This window comes from Neodiprion virginianus, chromosome 1 (genome assembly GCF_021901495.1).
Source record: "Neodiprion virginianus isolate iyNeoVirg1 chromosome 1, iyNeoVirg1.1, whole genome shotgun sequence".
NCBI lineage: Eukaryota > Metazoa > Arthropoda > Insecta > Hymenoptera > Diprionidae > Neodiprion > Neodiprion virginianus.
The window spans coordinates 25,572,432-25,595,677 of record NC_060877.1 but is presented as its reverse complement, the minus strand read 5'-3'; the positions used below and the strand labels follow the sequence as shown (position 1 = coordinate 25,595,677).

At 37.1% G+C, this 23,246-nt stretch overlaps 4 protein-coding genes across 15 annotated transcripts in view; 2 read left to right on the top strand and 2 right to left on the bottom strand.

Moving 5' to 3' along the window:
* Positions 1 to 6,324, bottom strand: part of LOC124304592 (afadin) — a 116,045-nt gene extending 109,721 nt beyond the window's left edge. Inside the window, exon 1 of the mRNA XM_046763045.1 lies at positions 5,952 to 6,324. The gene's annotated coding sequence lies outside the window, so the exon portion shown is untranslated. The remainder of the gene's footprint in view (positions 1 to 5,951) is intronic.
* An 869-nt stretch (positions 6,325 to 7,193) lies between these two features.
* Positions 7,194 to 12,184, top strand: LOC124304662 (uncharacterized). Its single transcript, XM_046763177.1, has 3 exons — positions 7,194 to 7,355; positions 7,456 to 7,646; positions 7,881 to 12,184. The coding sequence occupies exons 1-3, from the start codon at positions 7,293 to 7,295 to the stop codon at positions 11,236 to 11,238; spliced, it is 3,612 nt and encodes a 1,203-aa protein (XP_046619133.1). The 5' UTR covers positions 7,194 to 7,292; the 3' UTR covers positions 11,239 to 12,184.
* Positions 12,111 to 16,557, top strand: LOC124304722 (novel acetylcholine receptor chaperone). The gene is made up of 4 exons (XM_046763311.1): positions 12,111 to 12,462; positions 13,104 to 13,242; positions 13,551 to 13,657; positions 13,811 to 16,557. Exons 1-4 carry the CDS (start codon positions 12,352 to 12,354, stop codon positions 13,922 to 13,924), a joined length of 471 nt encoding a protein of 156 aa, XP_046619267.1. The 5' UTR covers positions 12,111 to 12,351; the 3' UTR covers positions 13,925 to 16,557.
* On the bottom strand, positions 15,595 to 20,887 carry LOC124304679 (vacuolar protein sorting-associated protein VTA1 homolog). 12 transcript variants are annotated; one of them, XM_046763202.1, is made up of 9 exons: positions 20,651 to 20,887; positions 19,938 to 20,411; positions 19,131 to 19,148; positions 18,984 to 19,031; positions 18,837 to 18,905; positions 18,718 to 18,753; positions 18,620 to 18,649; positions 17,040 to 17,303; positions 15,595 to 16,954 (listed from the first exon to the last, which is right to left on the bottom strand). In XM_046763202.1, the coding sequence occupies exons 1-9, from the start codon at positions 20,757 to 20,759 to the stop codon at positions 16,803 to 16,805; spliced, it is 1,200 nt and encodes a 399-aa protein (XP_046619158.1). In that variant the 5' UTR covers positions 20,760 to 20,887; the 3' UTR covers positions 15,595 to 16,802. The 12 variants fall into 12 exon arrangements, with proteins under 12 accessions (XP_046619158.1, XP_046619167.1, XP_046619191.1 ...); XM_046763211.1 differs by having other exon boundaries at positions 18,837 to 18,902; XM_046763235.1 differs by lacking the exon at positions 18,837 to 18,905.
* Positions 20,888 to 23,246: the final 2,359 nt, after the last annotated feature.

Here is a 23,246-nt window from a genome sequence, read left to right as displayed (position 1 = left end):
ACGAAGATGTTAAATTTTCATTGCGAAGAAATATAAATTAGAAGCATACTATATTACACCTATTAAGAATTGAGACAATTTTAAGAATATCTCAATACGTTTTCAACTGTGGTATTTCCGGCCTTTTTTTCTCTTCAGATTTGTTCCATGAGTTTAACCTTTCCATTCATTCTCATACTCAATTCTCGATTCACGAAATTCGAATTTTCGACATCATCCAACGACCACACGGGAATATTTCAAGCAGCACCCGAGCTGTGATTTTTTCCACTACTAGCACAGCCAAACCGTGCATTATTACAACCTAGAAAAGACTTCGTATATACATTCGGAAAGAATAATGATAAAGAGTTGCCTAAAAAAGGGCGCGCGTGCCAGATATCAGGGTTCTATTGACAGTGGCAAGACGCGATAATACGCTTGTGATTACACCGTCAGACGTGTTTGATAAAAAATTACAGGTATGTATATAACACACGGCAGCGTACAGGTAGAAATATGTATTACGTATACTATGAAAGATTTGACGACGCGACGATGTCGTATACCAATACATAGGTGTATATGTATATACGGAGGAAATATTATTACACCTACATCCCTCCCGATTTACGACGTCCTCAAACACGCCTGCACGGTGTACCGATGTTACAATATTCCCTTAAACGATACACCTGAAGTTACATAGCACAAAATACAGCTGTGTGAACGTAGACTGTATACTACGTGTAATGAAAAGTACGCTTGCATCTCAAGGTGCAATATATTATCACACCGTTGTTATTATAACCACAGATTAGAATGGAAAGTTAGGTAATTAAACATATATTTATTCTGTTTGTCTCCGATAACCAGCCTTCTTCGTTGTTGTGAGACGCGAGCTTCTGTTACGACTATGGCGCGATACGATCGTAACAATTATTTAAAATAATCGCGAAAAATTTCTATCTTCAATTTCAGAGACCGAGAAATACATCAATTAAAATAAAAAAAAAAAAAAAAAAAGAAAACGAAATCAAGTTTTACAGAAAAATGATCGGAAGTGGAAATGGCTTGTGATAACTTTTATCGATGCAATTGCGATTGGCAGCTTGTTAGTTAAAAGATATCCCGTATAAATTGCGATCCGATCAACGTATATATATATATATATATATATATATATATATATATACACAACTAATCGTACGTACAATCGGTCGAAACTTTACCGATGTCTGATCGTAGCGCCTGGTCCACCTTGCGACGTCTGTTCCCTGGGTTGTTCATTTTTTAATTATTGCAAAGAAAGTACATATTCTGTAGTAACGGATACATATAAATACATAAGGTACAAGATAGATGTGCGCATACCTATTTACGTACGCATGAGTTTATTGGAGATAATATACGTTGTAGATACGCGTATGTATACATAAAAAAATATACGCGCGAATCAGAGAGATAACATTGATCGTGCGCAGTCATTGGCGATTTTATTAATAAATATATACGTATAACGCTGTACACATTATTATACGTGTATATATATATATATATAAATTAATGCGTCCTCGATAACGAGGGGAGAATAATAAACGTTCGATGCCATGGTTTACGGCTTCTCGCGTTACTCGAGCATCGTTTTGCCCCATGCTAAAAGACAGTGAGGGGCGATGGGGGGGAGGGGAGGTATACACAATGCATGTTAAAAAAAAAAAAAATAAAAAAAAATTGAATCAAATCAAAGAAGAAACGAAACGAAACCACGCGGCAGACCGATGAGCATGCGGAATATCGCCGTCGTCAATGTTCAACAAGAGTTTCAGTTTACAACATTCGAGGTGATGGCTCAAGTGGCTTTGTTATCATCATCGGTGGGCGGTCCCCCTGCAGAAAACAGGCTACGGCCCACTGACTAACTATTTGTTCATCGCCAAGGTATGTCTTTATCTCCCATTTCTCGCTTATGTGCTCAGTTTTACACACACGATGATCAATGCGGCGATAAGAACACCACCCGTACGGCAATTCTCTATCGTAAACAATTATTGTTGTAATACTATATGCGCGACAGTCTTTTATATTATTTCGATTGGATTTATATTTCACCTATAAATGTATATATATATATATATATATATAACAATACAGATTTGTATTCCGAACATTGTTGTAAGGTGATCTTTAATTTTTTCGATTCCTCTAGATGGTACATATATGTATGTATAATGTATATACATACATCCTGCATATTTTCATGCGGACAAACAGGTCCGAAATAACTGTTCTTATCTTTTCATACTTTTTATTCCTGCACAACGCGATTCATCAATTGAAATTTAAACCGCGACTCGCGGTTGTAGAGTATATTACGCCGCGAATTCTCTGCAATATATACCTATATATAATGCTCTTTCATTTCCTCCACAATCACTCAACGCAGGTTATAATATCTACACAACAAAAACGTTTCGTTTCAATAGAATATCATAAAACTATTTAAAATGAAAAAAAAAATGGACATGGATTTCAAATGATGTTATTGATAATAAAGAAAAAAAAAAAAAAATACCACCATGATAGCAGAGTAAGTTTTGTATACTCGGTTTAAACGAAATGAAAAGTATTTTCTTCGACCGCAGAAGGAATCCTCGCGATATGTATTTTTTTATTCTTCGTTTCTTTTTGCAATTTACTTTTCACGCATATATAATATGCATAACATACATTTCGATGTTGTTCGAAAATATACTTGTATATTATATTCTGTTTTTACTTCTGATGCATTTTCCGACGGCGATTTCCCTCGTGTTTGAAATTGTATCGATGAGAAGAAGCTACGTTGTACCGGCACCAATTATTCACAATACTTCTACGAGAAAGTGAACGATCATTTTTAATCGTCAGGGATGATATTATCATCGACGTGGATGCTCAAAGGAATTACGGTTGGGGTTTTCAGGGCGACTCTTCGAACGGGCATCGATCGATTGGGTCTGTTGATTCCTGCGGAAAATCGAGCTGCAGCAGCTGCAGGCGAGAGGAATAAAGTCTTGCGTTGTAGAAATGCAACAAAAACGCATCTCACGCAAGCTATCTAACATACTCGTAGGTATAGATATTTATACTATGATGCCCGTGCCAATAGAATGTGTTTGCGCCTCTGTGTAATGCGAAATCAACCCAGCAGCTATCACGGAACTCGTTGCTACCGCACTGTGGGAAAATATTGCTCCTTGTAGATATTGTATAGATATATGTATAGTAACTGCGAGTCACGTGCATCGGTTAAACTTCAACGGTACCTGTTCATAATAATTTGAAGAGGTGTCGGAGCAGAAGAAAATGGTAAGAAAATTAATTAGTAGTATATAGTACCGATTTGTTTTCAACGGCAAAGCTTGAAAGTCACTACTTCTCAAACGTGAATGACAGAGAATAATTGGCTCGCAAATTATTTCATCAATCGTTTTCCACCAAGCACGTCGAACGAAAAGCGAAAATATAGGTATCTCACGATTGAGAATTTGAATTTTAGCAACAAAAATCCCAAAGCGTTACGTACACCAAACTCTATAAAAGCTGAGCGTCTCTTAAAACGAGGCTGAAGTTAGCAACGTTACGATAATGAAACATCAGGGAAAAATCATTACTGTGCAATTTTTGAACGGCATTCGAGAAGTTGTCTATTAAACATACGAGTATGATTTGTTTATCATCGTTTACCAAATTTCAAACGCTCATCAAGATGCGCAGTAACGTGAATAACTTCATTCTCACCTCATCTTAAAACACCTGCAGGTCATCTACCTGACAGAGTAATTTTTGCTGTGGATCGTAATGGGGGGAGCAAAAACTGGCTCAATTTTTAACGAGCGGCGATTCATCTACTATTTATGTACACCTCGACTTGTGTAACTTTGCAAAGTATTACTTCCGTTCTACAATACACCATAATTTCGCCTACCTGCCTGTCTGCATGTATATCTGAAACTTGCGTGACAATCTTGACTTACTCCACAGCCCGATAAAAAGCGAAGATAATACAAATGTAAAGACGACGTTACATTCTGTTGACAATGACTGGTCGTTACTCTTTTTTTTAACTGTATGACATTTTCCTTGACGTAGTATGTATTCACACGACGGTTAAGCGACCACCCGACCGGAAAATCGGTGAAAAGTTGTAAATTTGACGTGATTTTTTCTTTCCTACAAGCCGGAAATTATCAATCTTTTGATTATACGGTGATACAAGAAGAACTTTCTGTATTTCACCGTACAATTTTCACACGTGTATTAGCACGAGGCTGAAGTTAGCAGCCATAGGTTTCAATATTCATTCGAATAAGGTAATGAAGTCAGAAAATCAAAATTTTCAGAAATATCTTCGACCCTCGATACTTTTATAGAATAACGAGGATAATATTCAACTGCATTTTTTTAATTCCAAAAGGTTTAACACGTTCGGTCACTAATTTTAACTACTGGCATCAACTTCATGCATATTGGCTAATAATGAATTTCAGTTTCAAAATGTTTGACAAAATGCGTAAGAAAAAAAAAAAACGAGGTTAAAGTTAGTAACGTTATCGTAACGAAACATCGGGAGAAACAAACCATTATTTTCTTATTTTTACAATTATTTCGAAGTAACCAGGATTGCAAAATATAAGTATGCTTTGTTTTGCAACGATTAACTGAATTTCAAACATTTTCAAAATTACTAAATAACGATTTTTCCTCAGCATAAATCGTTGCTACACCAACGTCACTAACTAACTTCAACATAATGAAAACAACCCCTGCCCGACATTGATTTAAATACATATTTTTTCTATCTCGTATATAATAAAACGAGCCAATCGACTTACACAACGGTATACATAATTGTAAAAAATTAGCGAATGTCAAGTTTCCGGAGGATGCCGCGTATAAGGCTATAAAAACGACCGTGGGGACAAAAAAAAAACAACTTAAAAAAGAAAAAGAAGCAAAAAAAACCAACAAGAAACCAGGAGAGAAAAAAGAAAAAACAAGCGCGCGTACCGCGTAGGCGAGGAAGAGGCTGCAGGCCACCAGTTCTGTCGTACATACACAGAAAGGTACAAGGTAAGGTATACCTGTGTGTCGATGAACAGCAGCTCACAAACGGCTGTGTTTCTAACTTATCAAGAGTTTGACAGAAGAGAACAGCATAAGGCCTACCACTGGTAGCTGGTAGTAAATGGCATGTTAGCGAAGGTGGGAGAATCGGGTTTGTACAAGCATGCGTAAACGACTGCATACTGGATTTGCCCGAGATACGGTATAATAAAATCATTTAAAAACGACGATCTCCACGCCGTTGACGAAACAATTATTTCAATACCGACCTACGTATACGGAGTTAACGTAATAAAGCCATGATATGTATCGAGGTATGCGCGATATCGCTGACCACGACTATTTGTAACATCGGATCGGCAAATTTACACAACTCTTGATCAACAATTACGTACTGCTTGACACAATGAACAAACAGGCTCTGCTGGGCATCCCGTTGATTCGCACTATCAAATTCGTTGTTGATAATTGTGGGAGGAAAAGTTTTAGAGACGGTTCGATTCCACCGATGCATATACATCCGAGGCCTGTTTTCCAACTGGCAGCGATCAGCGAGAAGAACGAATGATTCGATATACCTGTTGTGTTATTTGCAATAACTGAGTCGTGAGTCACGATTCGCGGACAACCGTTCCCTGTGTTCGCAATACGCGTGCAGCGAGCGACGGACGATTAAAATCTGGAAAAATCGACCGATCGCTAGATTGCCGTGTGTCGAAGCGAATTCGCCTCGTGAAATCCGAATGGGAAACCAAGCTACGATCAGCCTAAACGGGACGGGATAAAAAGAAGTCCGGGTAAGAGTTGGGGAAAACATCAACAGGTTCGACTATATGCTGGCAGAGTAGAGGTAGGTAAGATACCTTGTCTTGTGTTTTTCGTTTTTTTCTTCTTCGTTTGCGTTGTTGTTGATGTTGTTGTTTTCTTTTTTTCCCCCGTAGTTTCAGGTAACAGGCTCTCCGAGATTTCTCCTTGTGTATCACCGCCGCCTCATGGTTGTAATTCACTAATTGCAGAAGGGGGAGTAGAAAGAAACTAACGATAACTATAAGTAGGCAACTGAATCAACACACTTTTCGCACGCTCGTATACGCGTAACGAACAAAACCTCTGCGCAGCACTTGAAAAAAGAACACACTTCGGCACTAAACTTTTTCAACAATATCGTTAACCGCGGATCACGGCGTCCCCAGACTCGACAACCACGCATTCAAGGTGCGCGTCACTACTAAAGCCTTCGGTTGAGCCACCGCCGACAACCACCGACTTTCTGCGCGTGCGCACGCCGACATTCCGACTAACAAACTTTTCAATGTAGAGAGCCTGGAGACATCGCTCGACGCTTATAATCGAACCGACGAACGAACGATCGGGATTCAAATCCAAACGACAAATTTTTTCTACCTTTCGCCTAAGCGATATGATCTATCGATTTAATCAGGACTGTTATTTTATACGTTATATTACACCAGCAATCTTCATTACCCACTATCGCATCCCGATGAAGTCTTTGACAGAATATTTTGTAGCAATCATTTTATACGTTTGCAGATTTTTGATTTCCTGCACTGTTTGGCGAAGACGAAAATAGCATTCGGTGACTTGAATAACCCGCGTCACGTCACATTGCGCAATAACGATTGAGGAGCTAATCTTTTAACAATTTTTAACAATTACTCTACTTTGTTTTACAATAAATGAACAAACTTTTAAGTTCGAATTTCTCTATACAAGAATTTTTTTTAACCCACTTCATAGAATATCTTATGATTTTCCATGTTTATAATTTCAGATACTAGGCTTGTTTAGAAAATGCAAGAAAAAAAAAATAGTACAGGAGGTTTAACACGCTTCTATATATTTGTTTCTTTTTCCCGTTCGGTTCTTTAATTGAATTTTGTTTGCAGTAAAACGTAATAATTGACGGTGGCAAAAACAAACCAATCATACCTTCGGATCAGCCTCGATTGTTAACTGGTAAAAACATCATTCTTTTTGTCGGACGAGCAATTTTGAAATTTTTTTGCAAATCAAAATAACGCGTTGTTATTTTAACTCCTACGGCTTATTTGCCGCCAAATGCAAAGTGCGCCGCAGAGTCACGAAAGTATAGCAAAGCAGATGGTCAACAGCTGAGTTTTCCTCGCGTGATGTTTCGTGCTTGACTGTCAAATTTTGCACAACGGAAAGCATCGAGTTGAAGAATGGAAGACGAGATTGACATTTACGCAGATTTGCCTAGTTTTAACTTGGGCGATAGCGAAAACGTAAGCACTGCGTAAATATCTCGCGCCCGTTTGAGGTTATGTTATGTTTTCGCCTTCGATTTGATCGCGATAAAATATTTTTCTACTGTTGTTTTTTTAGCCCATAGAAGCGAATAAGGAGATTTCCGAGAAATGTGCCACGTTAGAAAAGCAAGTTGCCGATTTAACTCAGGCCCTAGAGTCTCTTCGAAAAGTAAACAAAACTTTGGAGGTTAACATTTCATCGTTACTTCAGACAGCAAGAGCAGAAATCGCCAGAAAGGATAGAATGATTAATGAGATCAGACGAGAGTACGTCTAATATGTTTATAAAACATTTATATCATCCAAATCATGGTGTAACATCAAGTAACAGATGATTCAAAGTTTCATCCATAATTATACCATTACATTAAATTATACTTGACATTTCTTTGTCAGGAATAGCAACGTGCTGCTATCAATTTTAAGTTAACGAAGATTCCCAGTAAGATTATTTTTGTTATCAGTTCTTATTCGATTAAATACATCGATCAATTTTTGCAGGTTGGACTCTATGCGGTTTCGACGAGGCCAATACAGCAGACCTACGATACAGGATAACCGGAGTTCTTCGAGAAGCCGAAAAAGAGAAAAAAGTTCTCAAGAAGAGAAACACGTCCAAGTCCAAGAAGTGACAGAAACAATTGACCCGAACAATGTGGCTGAAGTGACAAGCAGTGATCTTCCACCAAATAGCAACGATGACAGTGGTGACAATTTCAATAAGACACAGCAATTTGCTGCTATGAGCACGGTATTTGGCAGGCGACTGCACAAGAAAATTTTGGAATCCCAAGAGGAAGGACGAAAACAGAAAGATCAGTCAAAATCACAACGAGAAGAAGACAAGAATAAAAATTCTAACAGTGACGACCAGATTAGCCAGCAAAAATCACAATCCGAACCAGGCAGCCTTAAACTATATTCTAAAACCGATAAATTAGTAGCTCGGTTACCAAGCAACGGAACAAACTTTGATTCAGCTAATAATTCTGCTGTTGACAATCATCGCGACAGAAAACGTTGCTTAGAAGATCATTTTGATGGAAATAATCAAAAAAGAATGAAAACTGGCGAGACGAGAAGCAACTATCGAGGCAGCAGTCATCACGGTCATAAAATACTTTGTTGCACACCGAAAATTGAGGTGAAAAACAGAATTGATGACAGACGATTGGAAGAAACTAATATAGCAAAGGGTCAGTATCACATTGTAGACGAGTATTCTGTACCTGTCGAGGATGGCTCAGTTATTGATGATCAAAGTGAAGATAGACACAATAGAGTTGCAATAAGATTAATGCTTCTGTCAGAAGGCATCGACCCTGATCTAGAATGGAACAACTGCACTGACAGTGATGCAAATAAAATGAATGAAAAGAAAAATAAGGCGACTAGTAGAAGTCGGTCCAAAAGCAGAGACCGTGATAGTCGTAATTCAAAAACAAGGCGGTATAATTATACGTCTCGGAGTAGATCGCCAGATGAGTATCACAAAAGTAGAAGACAGAGTAGGCACCGAGATAAAAGGCGGAGCAGGGACAGTAGGGATAGATTTGAAAGACGAAAGGAAGTGAAGAACAAGGATGGTGATAACCTCAGCGAATTTAGTAGAGAAATTCATGATTTAAGGGAAACGATTGAGCATCGAATCGATGAGCGATTTAGTGATCGCAGTGATAAAGGTAGAAGCTTCAATAAATATAAACGAAACGATGAAAGAGTTTACAGAAATTGCAGATCTAGAACTCCGGACAGTAGCAGAAGTTGTAGCAATGAGAGAATGGTGCGCCAATACCAAGCTGATAAGCATTCTAGAAGATCAAGGTCACGAGAAAGGTATAAAAGTCGACACAGAAAAGAACGATACCCCAACGTTGACAATGTTTCCAATAAAATTTCTAGTGTCAAGTCTAAAGTGTTAACACCAGAAATACCAGAGAACATTGGAGATGGGACTTTAAAAAAGCAAAGTGATCCAGAAACAAAAAGTTTGGTCTCATTGGAGGAAGGAGAAATTGTTGACAGTGTAGAATGTAGTCCTGTAAAGCTGTCTAATCCAACTGAAATTTCTACCAAAAATATTAAACCTTCCAACCTCTGTTTATCAGACTTGGATGAGCTAGAATCAAAAATATTTGACGTAAAATCTCCACTATCATTGAAGGAAAATGGAAATACTCAAAACAATCATAAGCAATCGCTGTTCGAAAATATAGAATTATCTTTTCCCGAATCCAATCCATCTGTTGCCTTAAACGATTCTTTGAATTTATCCAAAGAAGAGAGAATTGAAAATATTGCAAAATTCATTGCTAATTTTAGCTCAAAACGGAACTGCGATTTGTCAGACAATAAAATAGGGGAGAGTTCTTCTGATGGTAAAATTACAGAAATTAACCCCTGTGTGGAAAAAATATGTCTCATAGAGGAACCCCAGAATGAGTTGCATACTGCGTTCCAATCTTCGTTAAAAGATACTTCTCCAGTGTTACCGCCAACAGAAGCAGATACCGTTATAGTTGGTGTTGAAAATAAAGTCAGTGATAATAATTGCGGTAATGATTGGTGTTTAATCGCGATCGATAGTCCGGTGAAAAATTTTGAAGAAAATAGAAAAACCCGTATGATGGCTGTGAACCTGCTGACAACGGTAAATTTAGAACTGCCAAATGGTGTTTCGTGTGATCCACCATTGCCAAAGAATTCGCCAAACACATCCGAAACTTCTGGGGAATTACAAGAAAAGATTGTTTCACCGTGTGCAGAGATCATTCCTCAAGACAGGGCTACATCTCCGGTTCATAAATCCAAGAATAGTATTTCAAAACCAACAGGAACAACAATGTTCAATTCCAGTAATCACAACTGTGGAAAAAGAGAGATTATACTATCGGATACAAATTCTGAACATAGTATAAAAATTCCGCCGCCTCAGTCATTGAATCCTGTTTTCCAATGTCTAGACAAACTTGAAGCAACTCACCAGAGTATAAATAATTATATGAGCAAAACTATAGATTCGGAACATATGAGCGAATGTCATTCATCTATGAATCTCATTCCGATGCAAATTGATAACAGTAGTGAAAGTGGAAAGAATGAAGATTTGAAAGACCTCTGTGATGATCAAGATAAGGTTAAAAACGTTGACAATAATGAGCAAATTGAGACAGATGCCAGACCAACCATTATCAGCCTCAAAAAAGTCGAACCTCCAAGCGTTAATGAAATTGTTAATGATAATGACAAGAAGAGTGAAAAATCTAAGGCCAGCAATAGCGGTAAGTTGCGTAAGGAAACACCTATAAAGAACGTTGGCAATGTGAAGCCTCAACGTCGAAACAGCACAGCTAACAATAAGGAATCTAAAAGCAAACAAGCGACTTCCTGCAAAGCAGACTTAGTTAAGAGTATTAGCTTGAAAAATAAATCGGGAAATAAAATGGCCAAAACCGACGAAACTGAGAAATCAAATTGTAAAGAAGGTCAAGAAAATGGTGATGAACCGGCGAAGCCTGTGCCGAAGTCAAAAGTTGTGGGAAATAATGCTAAGGTGAAGAAAGAATCCCCAAAATTAATCATCTATACTAGACGAAGAAGACCAGTTCAGCTGGAAGATTGTTCAATGCCGTTAAGCATTCTTGGAAACTCAGAGTTAGTCACCGATACAGTGAGCACAGTCCAGAAAAGTGTAACCGATGAAGTAGAAAATTCAGCTCCTTTGGACACGAATATCATGGTATTAGGTGAAACGAAGGCAAATGATGAATCAGCGATTGATCAAAAATCCGAGTTAAATAGTGACAAGTGTAATGAAGCTTCAGAAACTAGAGAAGATTGTAAAGCTTCATTTGACTGACAGTGTCTTGCGTGATGTCAGGGAATAGATGCAACCCCTTCTGATTGATTTATTGTTTACATTCATCGTGTATTTTATGAAGTTAGCGTAAACCGTTAAACAAATTATATTTTCGCAATCGTACTGTTACAAATATTGTTTTTATCTTGCTTCAGTACCAGTTTAGCGATAATGTTGATTACATTTTTTTCTAAATGGTTTCATTCAAGAAGCATGACGTGAGAAAATATACCTTTCGTTTCAAACAGACTTGTGATTCGTAACCTTTGATAATAAAAGGTTGTTGCATACTGTTGTCAGACACATGTGTATATGCTTATTGTACATACATAAAGCGTTCTTCGCAACTTTTATATAGTACGAGTGTAAAGCGTATAAGCTTTGTTATAGCTGACTGAAAATTATGCCTTGTGATTCTGTACAGACCGTCGTTTGATTATTACCTCTTTATAAGATATTTTTTGACGAGAATTGTTTAATAATCGAAGTATAGAGTCAGCAAATGTTGCGATGAAATTTGTATTTCTGAAATTGATTGAATTATGAACTTGTCATTCTTCGAAAAAACATAAATACAAGCATTGGAACAATGCAATGGCGGGAAATTTTGTCTATTTGAAATATTAAATGCTTCAAAAGTACAATATTTGCCGGAGGTATAATTCGAACGATGCTCGTGATGTAAATAAACTATTGTTGAACGAAACGTCTTCCGTGTGAAACTTGAATTGACCCGCTCCCATTGCGCACGCATCTAATGATTTTTCGAATTAAAATCCCGCAACGCGACGGCGTAGGTCCAAAAGCGTCGCCTGTCAGGGGCCAGGGCGTCGCGTGACGTCACGAGACGTCGACGGTAACCGCGATGTGCGCCGTCGCCGACGAAACATGGACGGTTATCAATAGTCCAAGCTCTCCCAAATAATTTCGACCAAATAATTATATTGAAAAAATGATACGTATTTAAAAATTGTTCAAACAAATAAATACACGATTGAATAGTATATAAACGTTAATAATAATAAACACAATTAGTGCCTTGTGCAGATTCGCGTAAAATAATCTTTATTCGATATTCAATTGGAACAAATTTTAAGCGTCGTTTGCAGGAAAATGGGTTCGATAGTGCTGAAGTCCTTATCCGTGCTTTTGGGAATATTCTTTGTATTCGTCGGTACGATGAAACTGACGTCGCACATCAGTAAAGATCTCCACAAAGATCTGGTGAGTAATTTTCCATACTATTTCTGTACCCCATATTTATTTCAAATTCAATTTAAGTTATATAATATACGGTGAAAAATTTGCAGTAGAAAGAAGTTTTTCACTGCCGCGAAATTTAGCTCCTAGATGCAGAGTACCCGTGTTACATAAGGGCCGCGTGGGATGCGTCTTATATGACGCGGGAAAATCCTCATCCATCTGGAATCAAACTGGCGTTGAAATCCCATCGAAAACAAATCAACGGGTCAATTGATCTCGAATCGTTTAATCGGCGCTGAAATTCACAAGAAACTCTTAAGATCAGTTCCTTGCTTCATACGAAATCCGTCTATTTGTTTATCCGGTCCGAAGTAACGCTTTCATGCCTAATCGTATAAGACGTCGAGTAATGACATCAGGAAGCACTATGCCTCCCGTGGGATAAGACGGAAAATTTATTTACATGTCCGAATGGCTGGTCAACTTGAGGTCTGGATGTGTATCTAATAAATACGATAAGATTTGCCCGCGCCTTAGCACAGGCTCGCAGCTATTTCGGTTTCTCATTGCCACAGTCGAGTTTACAACAGCTGACGGCTGACCAGTCAAATTGGAATATGGCCAATTCTATACGTATGTTGCGATTAAGAAACTTCTTTCAGAGGAAGGAGTACGTCAAGTATGCCAAGGTTTTTCCCTTATCGGAGACGCTCGACTTCAAAGTACCGAGTAAATGGTACCGAAGGGTTGTCGGGTCTCTTGAAATCGTCTGCGGTCTGGCCATGGCGTTGGTTCCCAGCCGTACGTTACGTTATTTCAAAAAATTTAATCGAGCAATTCATGTTCCGCAGGTTGCACCGTGTTTTCATCGAGCAAAGGTTTCCTTGCTTGGAAAACGAGAACACGTACATATTATCTGATCGCAGTTTTGTTGAGTTGAAAACAATAAACGCGCGATCCATTTGTTTGTTTATTCATCGCCGGTTAATGATTCAACGAGTCTATACAGATCTCACGCGTATTTCTTTCAACCGTTGCACTAAGTTTGGCTATACGGTACGTCGGCGATAATGAAGATATACTCATTCTAATTCTTTCCCTTAATCTAGACAACGTGAAAAACGCCTCCAACTTCGTACTTTTACTCCTTATGCTCATGGCCGTTTATTCCCACTACATGGTCAACGATAAATTCGAGCGAATCGCACCGGCATTGGTGAGTGTACGACAGAATATACCACCTTAAATGCGAGATACTTTTACTGGAGTATCAGGCAGTCGAGTATATTAATGACAATCATTAGCAGCTGTCAATACATCTGCCGTATTCCATGAATCACGAATAAAAAAAGAAAAACTTTGTTTTCAGGTATTTTTCTTCATGCTAACCGGTCGATTGGTTATTGATTGGCAATTGAGACGTCAAGACGGTCAGCCAATCACCGCGAATGGGATTGACGACAGATCTAAAAAGCAAGACTGAACTAACTCGCAAAATATGCGCAGAAATTTTTTCTTACACAAAATTATGAGTAGCTCGATTACAGCTACGATCAAATCGCTGTTGCACACAGCACTCGATTTTCATTCTTAGCATTTTTCGTTTGTTTGTTTTCTAGATATCGTTTTTTTTTATCTAGCCAATCGTTTACTGTGAAATTATTTTAAACTTCGAAGCGCAGACAATATCATCCGACGTCATTATAAGTATTTGTAATTGTATAAAATTCATTTATTTTTGATTTTTAAATAAAAACGCACACCATCATCACCACCTACGATCATCTATTTCACAGATTAACACTTAATGTATGTAAGCTGCATATAAGATTACGCGTCATTTTTTTATACTCCTCCTTTCGCTCTGCAACGAAAAGAGTAAGACAGATATAATTCTTGTGCGATGTATAAAATAACATCATGACTAACAGTCGTTTATAAAAATTGCATCTATTAATATCCACCGTTCATATTGCAAAATAAAAATCATGCAAGAATTACATACGCTCTGGAGATCGTTAAATCGATTAAATCGAAAAATATTACCGATGCTATTTAGAGACATCCAATAATTTGTCATGATTAATACATAATACACAGTTTCCAAATCATATTATCTCTAGTTTTAATACTGAGACCAGTAAAGCTCAATTTCTAACGCTGCACCTCTGTTATTCCGAGCTACTCCACACGAGAATGCTGTGCCAGAACACATCTCTATTTCATAATCAAATCCACTCTTTTGCGATAAAAACTATTAATAGACAATTCTTGGATTTGCTTCATCCTTGCTGTGTATGAAATACTAACTCAAGAGAAATTCTCTACATTTCGCATTTTATTAGGAATCCCTTGAGATGAATTTACCTACCAAGTTTCGCATATGCACTCCTCATATGATCAATCCTATTTCATTTTAAACTTACCAATTAAAGATACTTTTACGTACAACTGATGTAGACATTTACTTATGATTAAATTAAATCTTGAAAATGTTTTATATACGCTCCAAGTTTTTAGTGTTAGACTTTTGAGTTGCCACGTTGAATTTAATGCCGTAACAATTTCATCGGCCTGTTTCTATCTAAATTGAGCTTGATTAATCGCAGCTCTTTTGGCAATCGCTGGCGCATATAATTTGAACTTTGGGTAGGAGATTGTGTTAGATGCACACTACAGTTAAAATGAAAACGTACTAACTGCCATTGAAAAATTAATGTGTTCCCACGAATATCATAATAATATAAATATTTAGCAAATATTGTAATACACTGGAGAAAATTTGATATGCAAGAAACGTAATATTGCGCACCGTTCTATCATTATTGACTATCCCGTAGTCGTGAAAACACGTGTAAAAATACTTAATCGATAAAGAAACTAATTTAATATTGTACGTAACGTACAAGATAGGAATGTTAATTTCTCAATTTAGACGTGATTTAGGTAAGAACGCATATTACGTATAGATGCATTGGTGAACTATCAGATAATACATAAGAATTGGAAATTGAAACAACCAAGTATTTCGTAATCGTAGTCGGCTGCATAGATACACTAAATGCCTTCATAAAATGATCACTGAATCATCTGACACTTATCTGATGCACTTAATATTCGAACAAACTTAGTGTGTATTTTTTTTCAGGTTTCAATAGAGTTAATCGAACTTATTAACAAAGCCCAATGTGATACATGTATGCCTCTGAGTTATCCACCGTACGACAGTAGACCGAAAACAAAAGTATATGTATATACATATATGAGAAATCACTGAGTTATACTATGATAATGAATTTTTATGAACAAAGAGAAGTAAAAAATGTAAAAAATACACACACCTGTCTGATTTGATGTCGAATAATGTCCTTCGAAAATATAAAGTGCTGTAAAATCCGAAATTAAACCTGGCCCTTTCTTCATCATTGGTACCCAAGTATGTTTATGGTATCCTTGTTCAACGACTGCGGGATTGATAAGGTGTACTCGAGTTGGATAAGATCTTCTTTTATTAACATGAGTTTATCTTTGTTAAACGTAGCTGGTATCCAGTGAATACGTATTAACTGTATTATTTACAAATTGTTAGATCGAGATATATGTATAGTTTATCTTACTTTACGCATATAAATGTGTGTGCGTGTGAAATAAGAAAAATACACTAACTTTACCGCACGTATCTACTCTTTAGGCAAATAGTTATTTTCTGATTATTTAGTACTGGTTATACTTCCTTGCGAGCTTAACCATTCCTACGTTATATCTTTAGCAGGCAGATCCGTGACTATATTTTACAATGAAATAACAATTCGGAATAAGCATTTTTCAAAATACTGGGAAAAATGCAGTGCTCACCACTTAACGAAACTTACAGCAAAATTTTACTCAACTCATTAAAAGGAAAAAAGAATCGTATTCGATGTTAGCCATGGATAGTAGCGGAGAAGTTCACGCTTATTTTCTATTTATTATCATACATTAGTTTTAAGGGCTTGTGTTAATTTGTAAAAAGCTTGCCAACTACTGATACTGGACAACTTAACTTGACACTATGTTTATTCAAGCACTGGCTGGCACCATATATTTTATAGAGAAATAACGGAATGAAACGGGTCACTGATGTTACAAAAAGTGAAATACACAATACGAACAAGAAGTGATTCAAATTTATCACAGTTAAGAATAACAATTTATTCTATAGATTTTTTCCCACTCGATTAAGCAAGTATTGTGATAAAAGACCACCAGGTATGAAAATAAGGTTGTGGAAAGAATGAGTGTCAAGTGATGCGTTTCTTGCCAGTTTACGGAGTGGACAAATAGGTATGTATGTGCATAAATGCAACAATTTGTTTTGACAACTAAGCAGGGTCCTGGCCGGTAGTCAAAAGCTGTAACGCTTTTCTCAGATTCTCAACTGCTGTCGGCACATCGTCGTAATTTAATGCACTTCCAGCCCATTTAACGTATTTTTGTGCCTTGTTCATCTGTTCTATGTCCAAAGAAACTCCACCTAAATGTAATTAATAGTTACATTTCACAAGATAATACAGAATCAGTTTTCCGAAATGTAATCTTACGCCAAAATTCAATCTCACCCTCCGCAGTTGGTGTAATTTTGTAGTCTTCAGCCGATGGTTGGCTCGGCGTTACGTTAGTGGGGGTGGGAGTGGGAGCCGGTGTTGGATTGTAAGGAGTTGGACTCATCGGGGTGCTATTGAAACCAGGTAAATTTGGGTAAGGCAGATTACCTTGACTCGGATTACTGGGTGGTACTGGGAAATTATGTGCTGAACTCTGAGGAACGGACGGAAAACCGAAGGCATCTGTGCCAGATGGTGGTCCAGGCTGTGAGATTCCCCCTGAAAATTATTTTATTTTGTTCTATAAATGCAGTTGCAGAAGAAAACGTTCAGCAATGATTTTATGATAAGTATGTGAAAGGTACACGTAAAGCCAACAGTTTAAATATCCCTGAATTTGATATGATCTTTTGAAAAGATAAAAATACTAGAGAATAAAAGGCAAATAATAAACTGCTATTGACATCACATAATATTCGATTGAAGCTCCTGTAAATGTAATGATAATAATTTAATTAATAAATTGTCACCTCAACCCTGTTTGAACCTGATACGTGATGAATTTACAAGCTGTGCGTACCTGTTTTTTCACAATTGCGTAATGATCAGGGTGTAAATGAATGCAGTTAGTGAATATTAACTGGACATTATGCTATTAGCAAAATTTTTCGCATACTTGGTTGTGTTCTGAACTTAAAATTACAATAATATTTGGAGCGGTGTGAAAGTTCCGAATTCGAAAAGTTCCGAAAGCGCAGAATCCCGAATGTTTTCGTGGCGAAACTTAAAGTAAAGAAACAAAACTTTGACGAAACATCAAACTTTCGAATGGTCGAAAATCCGACGCTTAAAGTTCCAAAAGTGCAAAGTTCCGAAAAGGCGGAATTCCGACAGGACAAAATACCGAAAAGACAAAATTCCGAAAGTGCGAAAAGAATAAGGAGTATAAAATGAGCCATCGTAAGACTGTTTTCATGCAGACCATTCTGATTTTTGGTTTTTTTGATTTTTCACCCGCACTCGACAAAAATGTCGTAACAATAGATTTTGTGGATGATAAAATTTCCTATAACTTGTATTAGAAACTTTTTTCTGTATAATGCATAGGTTTTTATTTATAGCGCGTCAAACTTTCTTTAACATGGTTATTGCTAAATATACATATAGTTAATGGTTAATGAAACATTAAAAACGGTGTGAACCAAATTTGTAGTACATAAAATTTTGAATAAACTTTGTTTCAAGTTTTTTGTTCTATTGGAATTTTTGCTTTTCGGAACTTTGCTCTATCGGAACTTTACTTTTCGGAATCTTGCAATTCGGAACTTTGAGCCGTTGGTTTTCTGGCCATTCGAAATTTTGATGATTACTCGAAGTTCTGTTTCTTTATTTTAAGTTTCGTCACGAAAAAGTTCGAAATTCTGCGCCTTCGGAACTTTTCAAATTCGGAACTTTTCAAATTCGGAACTTTTCAAATTCGGAACTTTGACACCGCCCCTAATATTTACCATTGGTCATTGTTAGTTCTGAATTAGTAAACGCATTTGGAACCAATTTTGAAAAGCACATGTATTTTACATAATGTGTAGGTGTACCTTCATCATCATTTTCCTGGTTCTCCTCAGCTGAAGATTATAAAATAAAAATGTTAAATATCACGCACAAATCTATCATATTTCTTGTAGCTATTTACCTGAGTTATTTTCTGGTTCTGTCCCAGGATCATCAGCTGATAAACGATAATTACAAATCAAAAAATAGAATGTCAAGTTTTTGTTATTAGTCTGTTAATTAAAACTAATTCTCTTATACCTGGCTCTGAAACCTCATATTCAGGAGGGTCGTCGGTTTCAGATTTCAGTTCACCTGCCTGATCAGCTGCTAAATTGATTTACGTTTACAAATTGATGTTAGATAAAAGGAATTAAACGTAAATTACAAAACATCTATTTCTTATACCTGGGATTGAATCAGATTCTCTTTGTTCAGGCTGATCAGGCGCCTCTCCTGCATAAATCAATTACAAGATATATGTATGGATATCAAAACTTAATAATCGAATCAGTTTCATATCAAATACACGAGAACTGTAATGTTGATTATTACCACTATTTCCATCAGCATCTTGAGAGCATAAAAATATACCTAAATTATTAAGCAGAATAAAAAATAAATATTTTCAAGTACATTACGCATTAGAGAAAAGATTGTTGTGAAGAAATTGTGCCCTATAGTGGATTGCGATCGTACCTTATGGTGTATTCATTTAATTTTATCGTACACTTTTCTCGTATATTTTTTACTTATGGAACATTGCCCATTCAGAATAAATTCATTCGGTCTTTAGTCTCGTAAAATTTTCACAGCATACATATTGTCTTTGCAAGAAAATATTACACGAAATTTTAGAAAAATTTTTCAAAATGAACACCCATTGACCAATTTCCCTAGTAATCATTTTGGAACTACAACTTCTCGAATATACTGCTGGTGTAAATATATACGTTGAAAATTGAAGCGAGAATACCAAAATCAGTTCTTTCAAAAAATTCGTACCTAATTATTTAAGAGGGTTATTCAACGAATAATACTCGTAAATAACATTATTACATAAAGTTTTTTAACGAGTAGCACGGGGCGTGTACTATTTGATTAGGGTATGCAACTAGAACCTAAAGAGCATTTAATTATACTGCAACTCATAGTTGGTTATGCGATCATGGCTCGGCTAATATTATCCAAGGAGCAATTGCGACTCATGCACTACAAAATACAGAAACTTCAACAACAGTAACAAATTTTTGTTGAAATCACGTATCTCGAGGATAAAAAACAAGAACTTTAAGTAAACTGGCAAGGCATTTGATTTGACACATCACGTTGGAAACTCGTTCTCATCTCAATTAAGCTCACCTAAGCCAGAAGTTGAAGGTATGTTTCCGGGTGGTCCGGAAGCAGCATCGGCATCTGCATCCTCGTTTTCTTCGCCTTCGCCTTTCATTGGGCCAGGGACAGGGGTCTCGCCATTCTTCAAGCAATTATGTATGTACGCAGCCCTCCACTTGGCGTACTTTCTGTTTTGAGCAGCTTCCTCGCTAAGCTCACCAAACGTCGTCGACACGTCGTATATTACGCCAGAGCTATAGAACGCCTTGATAACATTTTTTCCAAAATTTGAAGCTCGATCATTGCTGTCTGCATACATGAACAATTTATGTGCATAATTCTCCAAATGAGCCTGAGCAGCAACCTCATTTGTTATCGCTTCGTTCTCATGCTGGGTTTTTTTTGTCTGCTCCAACCAGTCCATCAATTTTAATAGAAACCCAGTTTCCTCTGACGTTTTCGTCGACAGTTTTAAGCCCGTTTGTAAAGCGTGTAGGCGACCTGAAATAACAGTGACTAGTAAAGCTAATTGATAAGGTATTAGGCATCCAACGATTTTCTCAAAAAGTCAATCAACAACGAAGTAGTGACGAAAATAACTTCGCAGTTGAAATATATTCGCTCATTACAGTCTAACAATAAGAAGAATAAAATATTAACGGATATTCTCATAATTCGATCGTACCTGATCATGTGTCTAAAATAACACACCTTCGTAAACGTCAAACTACTGTACTTACACCAATAACTGATAACAGGATCCCGCTGATCATGTTCTGTGGCAGCCTTCAGAAAGTGTTGAATGCTCTTTAAAGGAGTTGGACACTCCGGGAGGTTCAACGTCGGCATTTTTGTAATATTTGTTCGTTAATGGGATATTACATTCGCAAGTCTGTTGAAACTTCGCACAAGTTTACGAAAGTAACGTCGCACTGCGGCTCTGCGGGCACGCTGAAGTTAACTAATAACGAAATGATGTCATTCAAGATGCATGCAACCTAGCCTGAGATTATGCCGCGGCGACAGGATTAAGAATCTCTTCGACTCGCAGTATTCGCTACGTCGGTAACCAACATTTGTTAGCATGAAGAAAGCAGTCGATAATTCAGAGCGTATACATCAGTGTATACCACACCGAACTGTGAGTGTGGTTGAGAATGATCAAATTACAAATATTGTCTAATAAGGTTACTTTGATAAATTTGCTAACGTTTGTAATGTTTGCGAACCAACGAGCCGCTAGGCAGAGAAAGATTCAATGGATCTATCGTGACGTTATAATCAAGCTGCTGCATTCATGACCGATGCACATGAGATCACACCCCATCATTTTTCAAATTACTCACGAATAATAGTGTGAAATTGCTTTCTTTCATGTACTTAACGATTACGAGATTAAAGTTACGATTGAGAAGAGAATATTATCAATATCGAAATATTTTACTGCCATTGTTCATGAATCTGACGACTCAAAGCGATAATCTGCATATTCCTCTTACTACTGGCATTAGCACCGAATTGACTAGGAAAGTTCGAGCTGTTTATAATTCTGAACACAATATGGAAAACTTACACATTAATTCTGGCTGAATTTGAGCAAGAATAAAATTAACAGAAGTAGAAAAATATACAAAGTAATGCGTTATTGCTATCACGCAGGTGTCAGATAAGATGGATGCCAAGGAAAACCGCCTGCTTCAAATTACACCAATCAACACGATTCACGTGTCTGCTTAATGCATGGTTTCATTCAATTTCCATTACCTCAAAATAAAGAAACTCATTATGATACTTCAAAAACTTAGTTTTTGTGATCAGAAGCGAAATATTTTCGACTATAGTCAGGTTTATTCTTGACGAATGTACACAAAATCAGCCACCTCTGATACACAGTTAGAACAGTACAGTTTTATTCTTCATTCGCGATTATCTATCGAATTACTTATTCTGTATTAGCGTAATATTTATATTCTTGGAATTACACGACTCTGCGCTGCTCAAAAGCAACTGATACCCCGTGAGGCTCGTTGCTCGCGGGCAAATTTCGATTATTTCGATTGGTCAGTGCGAGCTGCGCACAGCGGCTACGCACGAAGCTAGCCAGTGCTTACCGAATTGCTGTCGCACACGGCCTCAGGCGTAATGTTCTGAAGCTGGCGAGAGCGAGATGAGAGCGTGGAAATAATTGCAGTGTTCTGACATCGTAGTATACGGAGTGACAAAGACGCGGTTACCGATATACCTTCACCATCGATAATTGGGTTCAAAAATTTGTTTTGTGTCGGAAGAGGCTGATACCACAAACGCATAAAACAAGCAAGCGTGGGTCTTCTCTGAAGATGACCAAATGACAAATTTCTGTTTCCATTCGAGTTTCGAGATTTTCGTATTTGCCACGCGGGTAAGACATACCAGGCGACCTTACCTGCTGACGTTCCACGTCTAGAAACTGGACGCGATCTTTCTAACTGATGATCTATGTACGTCGGTAAGTTAACGGCGTGATCGGGGTACTCGGTACTCGGAATGGTTCCGATATTTATTCTTGTTCGATCAATTGATAGATCACGATCCATATTTCCAATTGCAAGCGAACTAGAAATGTACGCCATTCCCGTACAAAATACAATACATTGAGTAGTTATTTTCAAACAAGATTATACTAATGAATTATTTTTACACATAAGAGTAATTTTCAATCACTTTTTAATAGATTCAAGAATTATCCTGCTGTACTTTTCACTAAAAATTCTGAAGCTAATACGTTTGGTTTGATCTGCACCGTGGATGACATCTATCCTGTTAGCGTTGCCTTCAGTCGCAAAAATTTGAGAAAACTCTGTGGGAAGTCTTTCTATAGAATCAATACAGAGTTTTCCCTGACAGAAACTTTTTGCCACCTAACAACAGATTTATGCAACGCTTAGAATAATGCAGATTCTGATGTCAGACCTGCAGTTAAATATGGAAGTAGACACATCGTGTCTGCTGTTGCAGCTTATTATAGGCAGATTTACCTCAGAACGCTACTAGGGTAAGTTTACAAAAGAAATTACATCATTATATGACCACAGGTAATCATACTGTACAAAAACGTACACATATAGAAAGAAGATGCTTCCCACCCTACCGATACCGAATTTGGGAATCATTAGACTTGCGTTGAAAATTTTTATAGTCTACGATGAAAAGTCCAGCATTTTATGTAAATATAATAATCTGATTCTGCTAAGAAGAAATTAGAAGTATTTCCTACGTACTAGTATACATATAGTAAATAATTCATTGTTGGTGAGTGCTTATAATTTCATGTTCGAAATTGTAGTTTCCTGATAT